Raw genomic sequence first — 9,369 nt, 5'->3', positions numbered from 1 at the left:
TGGCTTGACGAGGAAGCCGCGCAGCGAATGGCGACGCGGCGCAGGGCTCCGGGGTCACGCGCGTGTAGAGACAATGACATCATCTGTTTGTACCCGTCGAACTAGCTTGGTGCAGGGGCGGGGCCCCACGTCACTTGAGTGACGGGCCGCGCGTAAAGCCTGGAGGCCGGAGTTTCGGGGTGGGCGGCCCCTGCAGGCTCTTCTAGGCTGACTGTTTTGGGGTATAGGGTTGTCGCGGAGCCCAGACTTTAGCTGCAGTGACTGAGAGGGTTTTGTTTTGAAAGATACCTATGAATCAAAATGGGGAGATTTTTGGTTATGCATGTCGCATGTGGCGCAGGAAAGCACACCCGTACGGCCTAGTGGCACGGATCCTGGGGTAAGGGAATGTGAAGGCGCCAGTTGAAGTCTAAAGACTTGAAAAAGTCAAGCACGTAGCCGGCTGCTTTATCCTAAGAAAACTGTTGCCCGCTTCCAGTTAGGTATCTGCTGCTTCTGCGTTTAGACTGGGGCGCACTGCACTTTTCCTCCTGAGCTACGCTTTTCCGGTTTGCCTTCAAATCCGTGAAAAAGCGAAGCACGACTGTCGCTGGGCGTCCCAGGTGAGGGTCCAGTCCACACCTTTTGGTGCCTGATGAAAGGCACCGCTATCTTCGCCGGCCAGTGTTTCCACGCCAAGGTAACCCCTGTCACCTGCGGCTGGCGTCTTATCTCGGGTGTTACCTGGTGTCAGGTTCTAATGAGGAACCCAATACTGGGGCGGGCTCCGACCCCACGCACCCACGGGCAGGCCGGGGACCCAAGAGGCAAACGCAGGGCCCGAGGCAGAGAGGGCGCGCGGCGGCGCCCAGCGGTGTGCTCCGACTTGGCCTCCCGTCCCGGGCCAGCGTGGGCTGCTGCGATTCCAGAGTGTGTGACCCGGGCACCGAGGGCTGCCGGAGCCCGGCCGAGTCCCGACCCGCGCGCCCGACCCCCACTCCCGCAGCCCCGCGCAGGCGCGAGTGCGCACACACGCGCACTCCCACACGCACGCACAGCAGCACTCCCGGCCCCCGCCCCAGCCCTCCCCCTGGGCGGGGACCCGCCCCGCCGTCAGCCTAGGTTGAGGCTCCCTGCGAGTGTCTATAACTTTGTGCTGCTGCCGCGGCCGCCCTGCTCGTGGAAGGGAGGAGGAGGAATGTGGAAGGCGGCGGCGCAGCACAGGCTGACAGGCGGTTCCTCCGGCGGGCTGCGGCGGCGGCCCGAGCGTCCCCTCGTCGCGGTGCCCTGGGCTCGCGCGGAATCGTACGCCCTCCCGCCTCGTCCCTGAAGGGAAGGAGCCGAGGTAGGCGCTGGAGCTGTGCAGCGGGGCGGCCGCCTTTCCAGTGACTCCGGATCTGTTTCCGAGCTGGGCCAGGCGCTTCCCTTTCCCTCCCCGTGACTCGGTGTGCTCTCCCCCTTCTCTCCCGCTAGTGTCTTTAAAGGACTTGAGGGAAGGGGGGAACTGTCAAGATGGCAGCAGCGGGAGCAAGGAGGTGATGAACGTGCTGGTCCGGGTTTTCTTGCAGTCCGAGAGATTTGGCGCTTCCCGACCTGTTGGAAGATTTATGTTCCCACTTGCTTCCTCCTTCCCGTTTCTGACCTGGAAGGGGGCGGAGGGCCCCACGTCCCCGCGAAAATACACCTCAGATCTTCTTAGCGGGTCCTGCGGGGTCGGTCCTCTCTCGTTGGAAGTCACCCTGGCAGGTCTGCACCCAGACCCCACGCTCGCCCTGCTGGTCCGCGGGTGGAGAGGAAAAGACGGGAGTTGCCTGCGCCAGCCCTAGGGGGCCACTGGTCTGGGAGGGGTGTGCAGCGGGGGGAGGAGGAGGCTCGCAGGGCCGGGGAACCGGAGAAGAGCCCAGGACTCTGCTGACTTCGGCTGCGCCTCCGCGGGAGGCACTTGAGCGGGCGGGAGCCAAACGTAAACAAACGCACGCACGCCCTCCGACCACTGCTGTGCTGTTGGGGTCGGGAGGCCGCCCACTCTCTCAGGCGCGCGGCCACCCTTCCCCCGGGGCACCCCTCCCCCCTCCGCCCCGCCACCCAGCCCGGGAGAGACCTGCCGTTCTGGCGACGGCAGCGGGGGAGGGGGCTGCCCCGCGCGCGGCCGTCGATTCGCTCGCGTCTCCGGGGCGGCCTGTCCAGGGGGCGGCGTCTGCTGCGCCAGGTTCGCGGGACGCACGTCCCCAGGTCTATCCGTTCTAGGTGGCGGCCGCGGGCGAGGAGTCTCCGTGGACTAGGCTCCTGCACGGGATAACCAACTCTCTCTTCGCGCTTCCCTAGGTAGCTGGAGCTCGAGCCTTCGCGGCGCCCTGTCCCTCCCCCGCCGCACCCAGCCTGGGCGCGAGAGGAGAGAGCAAGAGCCCAAGCCGCGGGCGGCGGGCAGGCAGCGAAGATGGCAGAGGCACCAGCCTCCCCGGTCCCGCTCTCTCCGCTCGAAGTGGAGCTGGACCCAGAGTTCGAGCCACAGAGTCGGCCACGCTCCTGTACGTGGCCCCTGCAGAGGCCGGAGCTGCAGGCGAGCCCGGCCAAGCCCTCGGGGGAGACGGCGGCAGACTCCATGATCCCCGAGGAGGACGACGATGAAGACGACGAGGACAGCGGCGGCCGAGGCAGCTCGGCCATGGTGATCGGTGGCGGCGTGAGCAGTGCGCTGGGCTCCGGGCTGCTCCTCGAAGATTCGGCCAGGCTGCTGTCTCCCGGAGGGCAGGACCTCGGGACGGGGCCAGCGTCCTCCGCAGGCGCGCTGAGTGGGGGCACGCAGACGCAGCTGCAGCCTCAGCAGCCACTGCCACCGCCGCAGCCGGGGGCGGCTGGGGGCTCTGGGCAACCGAGGAAATGCTCCTCGCGGCGGAATGCCTGGGGGAACCTGTCCTACGCTGACCTGATCACCCGCGCCATCGAGAGCTCCCCGGACAAACGGCTCACTTTGTCCCAGATCTACGAGTGGATGGTGCGCTGTGTGCCCTACTTCAAGGATAAGGGCGACAGCAACAGCTCTGCGGGCTGGAAGGTGCGTGCCTATCAGGGGCTGGCGGCCGGACCTGCCAGGCCTACTCAGCGCCAAGCGCGTATGGAAGCGGTCGGTTTGCCAACGCCCGGAGAGGGTTGCAGAGGAGCTTATGTTGTGAGGCTTTGGGGAAGGGGATTCTTTTCACTTCTACAGGAGGGAAGCCTGGGGATGGCCTCCGTGGGAAGGGAGGGCCCTGGGCAAGCTTTGGGCATGCCCAGGTGAGGAGGCTGTGCGCAACGCACACTAAGGAGAAAGGACCAAGACGTTTGTATTTGCTGGATTACCCCAACTGCGGGGAGGAGGTAGATCCGCGGCCAACTTTGGAATACAGGGGGTGGATGCACCGAGGACAGTGTAGGTGGAGGGAAGGTGTGTGTGTGTGTGTGTGTGTGTGTGTGTGTGTGTGTGTGTATGGTGTTTGGGACTGCGTTCAAGTCCTGGTATCAAGACTGATACCAGGAAACTGAGTGAGGCTCTTGGGGTTCAACTTGTGCTTGTGGGTGTTGACACCAACAGGCAAATCGATCCCATTAGAAAAAGCAACGATTGCGGACTGTTCTGGCCGGCTCTCGCCTTTCCTCACAAACCTTTACTCTTTAGAGATGTCACTCCAGCAAGCCTGCCAGCAGGTAGCCTCTGAAATGCTCTGGGGCTTGGAACAGGTCGGGTTTGTCATCTAAGGGTGTACTGGCTACACCTGCTGCTCCGGTGGAGGTCTATGCTGCCTCTGGCAACGTTTGAGGCGGGAGTCACGTGTCGGGGACTCCGTCTGAGCTTTACCTGTGTGGGAGGGAGGGAGGGCTGATAGCAGGGTTGGGCCATAATGGCTTCTGTCTATAAAGGAGCCAGAGGAGAGACTCTTCTGTTCCCTTTCAGCCTCTTGGGGCACCTGACACGTGGTAGGGAGAGAGGTGAGGAAAGGCCTATGATGTAATGACTTCCTGCAGTTGGGCATCCAAAGAGATTGACTCCTGGTCCCCTGCTGGGCTGTCCTGCCCTTCTGGGCACCTCTAGGCCCATTCCCCTGAAAGCAGCCACAGGCTCCCACATCTCTGAAGCTAAGTCACTTGGCAGTTGCTCCTGTTTGCCGTTTTCTTCCTTTTCCTACCTCACTGTTTCTTGGTGTATAAATTAGAGCAGTTTATCTTTCCAGAGACCCGAAATTAAACCCACGGAAGAGCCCTGCAGATAAAGTGACTTGAAAAAAGAGGGTCTAGTACGGAACAGCCTTGCGTGGATGGTTTACAAGCAAAACTGTGTGCTTCGTTGCCATCCCACATTTCAGAAGGTACAGATGCTGATGTTACAAGCTGAGAGTTGATTTAATTTTACTGATTTCCAAAGGGATGGCACATGTACGAGGTTAGGGTGGTTCACAGAAAGGACGGACCAGGCTTCTGTTTGGAAGTGTTGCTAACGAGATAGCTTTGGAAGCTGCTTCGAAGCAGACAGAAGGGGTTTACGGCAGTGTGCATCATCTGGAAGGGGTGTGTAGAATTGGGCAAAATGCATTTGGTAGCTTGGAATATTTTTCACCAGTTTCACACTTGAAATTAAATCCGACATATTTGAATTTGCTATAGGAGGCTACTCAACTTTACAAGTTAGCATAGGAAAGGGTTTTGACATTTCCTAATATATGTCTGTGCATATAATATATAATATATATTAGAGTGGGGAGAGGGAGAGAGAAAGAGAGGGAGGGAGTGTGTGTGTGTGTGTGTGTGTGTGTGTGTGTGTGTGTGTGTCTGTGTGCCTGTGTGCCTGTGTGTCAGAGGACAACTTTTGGGAGTGGTTCCCTCCTTCCAACAAGTGGATCCTGGGAGTTGGACTCAGATTGTTAGGTTGGGTGGCAAGTCTCTTCACCCACTGAGCCATCTCACTGGCCCCTCTGATTGTTTTTAAGGATTACAAAAGTAACTTAATTCCATAAGCAGTGTTTCTTGTTATTATGCTTATAAAAATAACACCAGTTTTGTTTGTGGTTTTATTTTTTTTATTTTATTTTTAATTTTTTTTAAAGATTTACTCCTGAAAGTGGTTACCAAAAGAAGCTACAAATTGAGTTTGGTCCATCCTTTTAGAACGACTTTAGGATTTCAGTAGAGCTAAGGGGACAGTCACATGTGGCCATGTTATAATTGTTTATTTGTCTCTCAGTTTTTTTCTTTTACTGCTGTCCTGCTTCAACTAAGGCCACTTGAGACACTGCAAAGAGAATACCTTACTGTGTTTAATTTAGGGCATATGTTTTATGATTACTTTTGCTTTAACTTTAAGGCTGGGTGTCGTGGAGTCCTTGAAGACTTGAAGGAACATAATTTAGTTGGCATTTTTGTAAGATGACCTTCATCAAAAGAAGCAGACACCTCCATATATTTAAGGATGGGGAGAGAAGGCCCTTTGAACAGGAGGCCGGCCTCCTGGCCTGCTTTATACACTGGCTATGACTAAGGCCAGCCTTTCTGTTTGCTGGTTTAGTGAGGCAGGAAGACGAGGTAAGGGGAGAGGAGTCAGGAGCTAATGTGACCCAGGCCTGTGCATCCGAGTTTTGGAACTGACACCTGTGATGCACGGCCATTTTAGAAACCTGCGTTTTAACCACAGTACTTTCATTGTGAGTTATACTTTAGGATTCTGAGCATCTCAAAATGTCTAGAATTCAGGTTAACCTTTCAGACGTTTCCACAAAGGGCAGGAATGCCGAGTCCTAAGACATACTTTGGTGGCTTTTTGGGCCAGAACATTATGTGAGTCTATAACCAGAAATATCACTTTAAGACTACAGACGGAAGCTAGGCTTAATGGTAGAATCCTTTAATCCCAGCACTCAGGAGGCAGAGGCAGGCAGTTTGGCTTTGAGGCCAGCCTGGTCTACACGGTGAGTTCCAGGACTGCATAAGAGAAAGACTGTCTCAAAAAGCCAGAATTAGAAAAGATGCCTTGAAAATCGGAATTTACACCAGTTGGTTGGCTGGTTAGGATTACCTGGGAGCAACTGGAAAATACTAGTGCTCAGAGGATTTGGTAGAACTTGACTGTGTGTGACTTTTGCTTCGGTTCCTCAGTTCCTCGGGTGATCCTAATTTATAGCCGGAATGCTGGTGCAGCTCCTTCCCTTCCTCGATGAAGAGATTAAAGACCGTTCTCGGATCACGGGTAGCACAAGGTTAATTAACAGCTACAGGTGTGCAGGTCTCTGTCCCAGCCTTTCCACACGCTTTCCTTAAATTGCTTTCCCGAGAGGCACGTCGGTGTCCCACCCCCAGCCTACAAACACTGGCAGTCATTTAGACACCAGAAGGACACACGGGAGCCGGAGGCCAAGCAGAGGGGTCGTGTTTGGGTAGCTGCAGGCTGTGTCATCCTCTGGTGTGGTTGCTTAGGAAGTCTGAAGTAGCACAAAAGGCAAAAGAGAGCATTTTAACAAAAGAGGAAGCCCTTGCTCAGTGCATGTTGTGCTGGGAGGGCGATGGCTATCTCGAAGGTCCCTTACCTCTCGGGCATTAGAGTGGAGGGAACAACCAGATGTGGATGTGGGGGGAGGAGGTTCCTTTGTTCAGATTACGTTTACTTGGAGCGCAGTGTAGTTAATGTAGGGTGAGCTCCGTCTGTTGGGAGGCCCAAGCACTCCAGGGTTTTACCAGGGATCCCTCATCTCTCATTTACTGGTCTACTGACTCCCACACTCACTGACTTGCTTCTCATGGGTTAGGGCAGGAGACTAAACAGCCATTCGTTTCTGGGGTACCTACTGTGTGGGGCACCTACTGTGTGAAGACTCAGCTGTAGCGCAGAGGGTGAGTCTTCCAAGTCTGAGCCTTTCGTGGGAAAGCTGCCTTCTTGATGGTTGCAAGGTAAAAAGAAAAGACGGGAGTTGGACAGCCCTCGGCACTTCCTGGAGGAGGCCCTGCAGAGACTTCCATATACTGCATTAAGTGGTATTTTAATTGCAACTTGTTTTCAAATTTCATATTAAATTTCAAAACGACAGAGCTGCCGTCCCATGCTGGTTTGCAGTTTTTCCCTCGTCCCCTTAGGCCTGTGACAGTTGTGTGTATGTGAAGAATCTGTCTTCTGCTTGGCCTTTGTTGTTTCGTAATTTCCTCTGGCCGCCTGTCTTTGTCAGTGATTCTCAGTAACACACTTCCTCTTTCTACTGTCCCACTGCCTGCACTGGGGACTGTTTTCCTCTTTTGCAAAGCTGTGTCATTGACCTATGAAGTGAAGAAATTGGGCCTTTTATTCAGACTTTGATCTCTGAACCCCGTGTAACAGAAAGACTCTTTAGAACGCAGCTAAGTGTGTGTTTCCATTCTCCTCAGAAAAATGAAACGGTAGCACCCTTATATTTAGGAGACTTCAAGAAGGTCTTATTTTAAGGAAAGGGTACCACGGGACATGTTAAAAATGAACTTTTTAGTGTTTCGCCTCCGATTCATATGTAAACATACCAGATAGTTTCTCTGTAAGATAATGAAAGAGGCTTGTCCTCTAAAAGAGTCATTTACTTGGACTAGGAAAAAATTTAGCGACATCCACCCAAACTTGAGGTAATGTAGAGATAAGCTTGGTAGGCCCTGGGCGAGTTTACCTCTTACCCATTGCTGGTGTCTCAGCCTGGATTCCAGGGCTGGAGGGAAAATGGAATTTATTTTGTTGTAATGTCTTTCCTTCTGGGAGACAATCTTGATCCTCTTCGTGACTTATATTTTTTTTTTGGTTCTTTTTTTCGGAGCTGGGGACCGAACCCAGGGCCTTGCGCTTCCTAGGTAAGCGCTCTACCACTGAGCTAAATCCCCAGCCCCGTGACTTATATTTTATATATGTCACAAATCGAGGAGTCTAGGAACCAGTTTTCCTTACGGCTGCTATAGAAAGAACTGGGGAGCAGACATACTACAATGTCTTTGATGTCCACTGACAGCTTGGTAGCAAGTGACTTGAAGACGGCACAGTGAAAATCCTTTGCATCTACTCTGTCAGTTCCTGTGTGGATTCAAACCCTACACGGGCCCTCTGCCCAGCCCCAGGAGTACAGTGGTCGTATAAAATGGCGTACAATGGCAGATAAAATTCTAGCTCACAGGAGTCTAAGGAGGGCAGAGACAGGCTGCTAGCAGGAAAGCTGCTTTGTGAACGTGTTCCTGGCGCTCACCCTTGGCAGCTAGCACATTGGTATTTCTGTTTTTCCCTGTGCCTCACCTCTGCCGAGAGAGAGGCCATTGCAGATAACAAACTCAGCATTGCTCTTAGGTTAGAGCCCCTTGGCTATCTGCAGGTCACTTCGAGATTGCTGCACCGATGAATGAAAGGCCTCTGTAGCACGGGACCTAGAGTTTGTGTGTGTTTGGGAGAAGCACGAGTTTCCCAAAGTCCACCTGTGCTGGAGCCCACCAGCATCCCTGCATAGCTGCGAGCGCTCGAGTCCCGTCCTCCAGGGAGGCCAGTCCTCTGGGGAACCGGATAGAGCTGACTCATCCACACCGCTTTTCACTTGAACTCCTAACGAAAAGGGGTCACGAGAGGTCTGTTTCATTTCTTTCTGGTGAAGTACCAGGCCGGGAGCACGCGTGACCGGGTCAGGGTTTTCGTAGCTTGCTGGGGTGTGGTTAAAGTGTGTTCACAGGAGTGCAGGGCACCACTGCTGTGGAGAATGTGTTGCTAGCCTCTGTGGTTTCACAGCTGCTGCTTCTGTCAGTGCCCTTTGCTTCCAGTTCTGCAAGCCCCGACTTCATTTGTTCTCTTTGGCTCCTCCCCCTTCCTCTAAGCTGACTCTCATGGGAGGGGCTGCCTCCCCCCAACCCCCACCCCCAGTCTCTACCGGAAACTCTCAGTTCACCTTGCTGAAGAAGTCCCCTCAGACTTCATTGCCCAGCTTCCCCCCACACCAGGTTCTTGATGTCTTCCCTTGACTCTGAGAGACCGAGTGTTAGACAGCAGCAAGGATCTGCTCTGATGCTTGGAGGTTCGAGGGTGCCCACAGCCTCAGTCTTCCTGGCTTTGTGTGACAGGACAGGGTGTGAAGGCGGAGTGTCTTGGGGGTGTTGGCTTCTTATTATTAATGTCCCTGAAAACTACAATTCACACCAGAAATGGGAGGCGGTGTGGTGGGGTGGCATTGTATTACTGAAAAGAGGAAACCAGGTTTGTCCATTTGTACACTGTCTTCAGCATCAGCACGTACTGTCTGAGGGGTGTTAGCTGAAAGTTTCCTCCTTCTCCCATAGGAGGAGCCAAGCTGGTCAGTGGAGTGTAATCTTCTGTATTGGGGGACATAAGCCTTGGATGCATTTTTCATGCTATTATTTCTACCTGCTAGGAAATAAGTCACC

The 9,369-nt window shown here is 54.2% G+C and overlaps 1 protein-coding gene across 2 annotated transcripts in view; it reads left to right on the top strand.

The window, feature by feature from the left end:
• Positions 1-1,107: 1,107 nt before the first annotated feature.
• Positions 1,108-9,369, top strand: part of Foxo3 (forkhead box O3) — a 94,886-nt gene continuing 86,624 nt past the window's right edge. The window contains exons 1-2 of one of the 2 annotated variants that reach the window (NM_001106395.1): positions 1,108-1,324; positions 2,305-3,034. In NM_001106395.1, coding sequence (NP_001099865.1) covers positions 2,417-3,034 — 618 coding nt within the window. In that variant the 5' untranslated portion in view covers positions 1,108-1,324; positions 2,305-2,416. Of the gene's footprint in view, positions 1,726-2,304; positions 3,035-9,369 lie in introns of both variants that reach the window. The other variant, XM_087597225.1, reaches the window with a different exon arrangement.

This window comes from Rattus norvegicus, chromosome 20, assembly GCF_021556685.1.
Source record: "Rattus norvegicus strain SHRSP/BbbUtx chromosome 20, alternate assembly SHRSP_T2T, whole genome shotgun sequence".
Lineage (NCBI taxonomy): Eukaryota > Metazoa > Chordata > Mammalia > Rodentia > Muridae > Rattus > Rattus norvegicus.
This window is presented reverse-complemented; position numbering and strand designations above follow the sequence as displayed.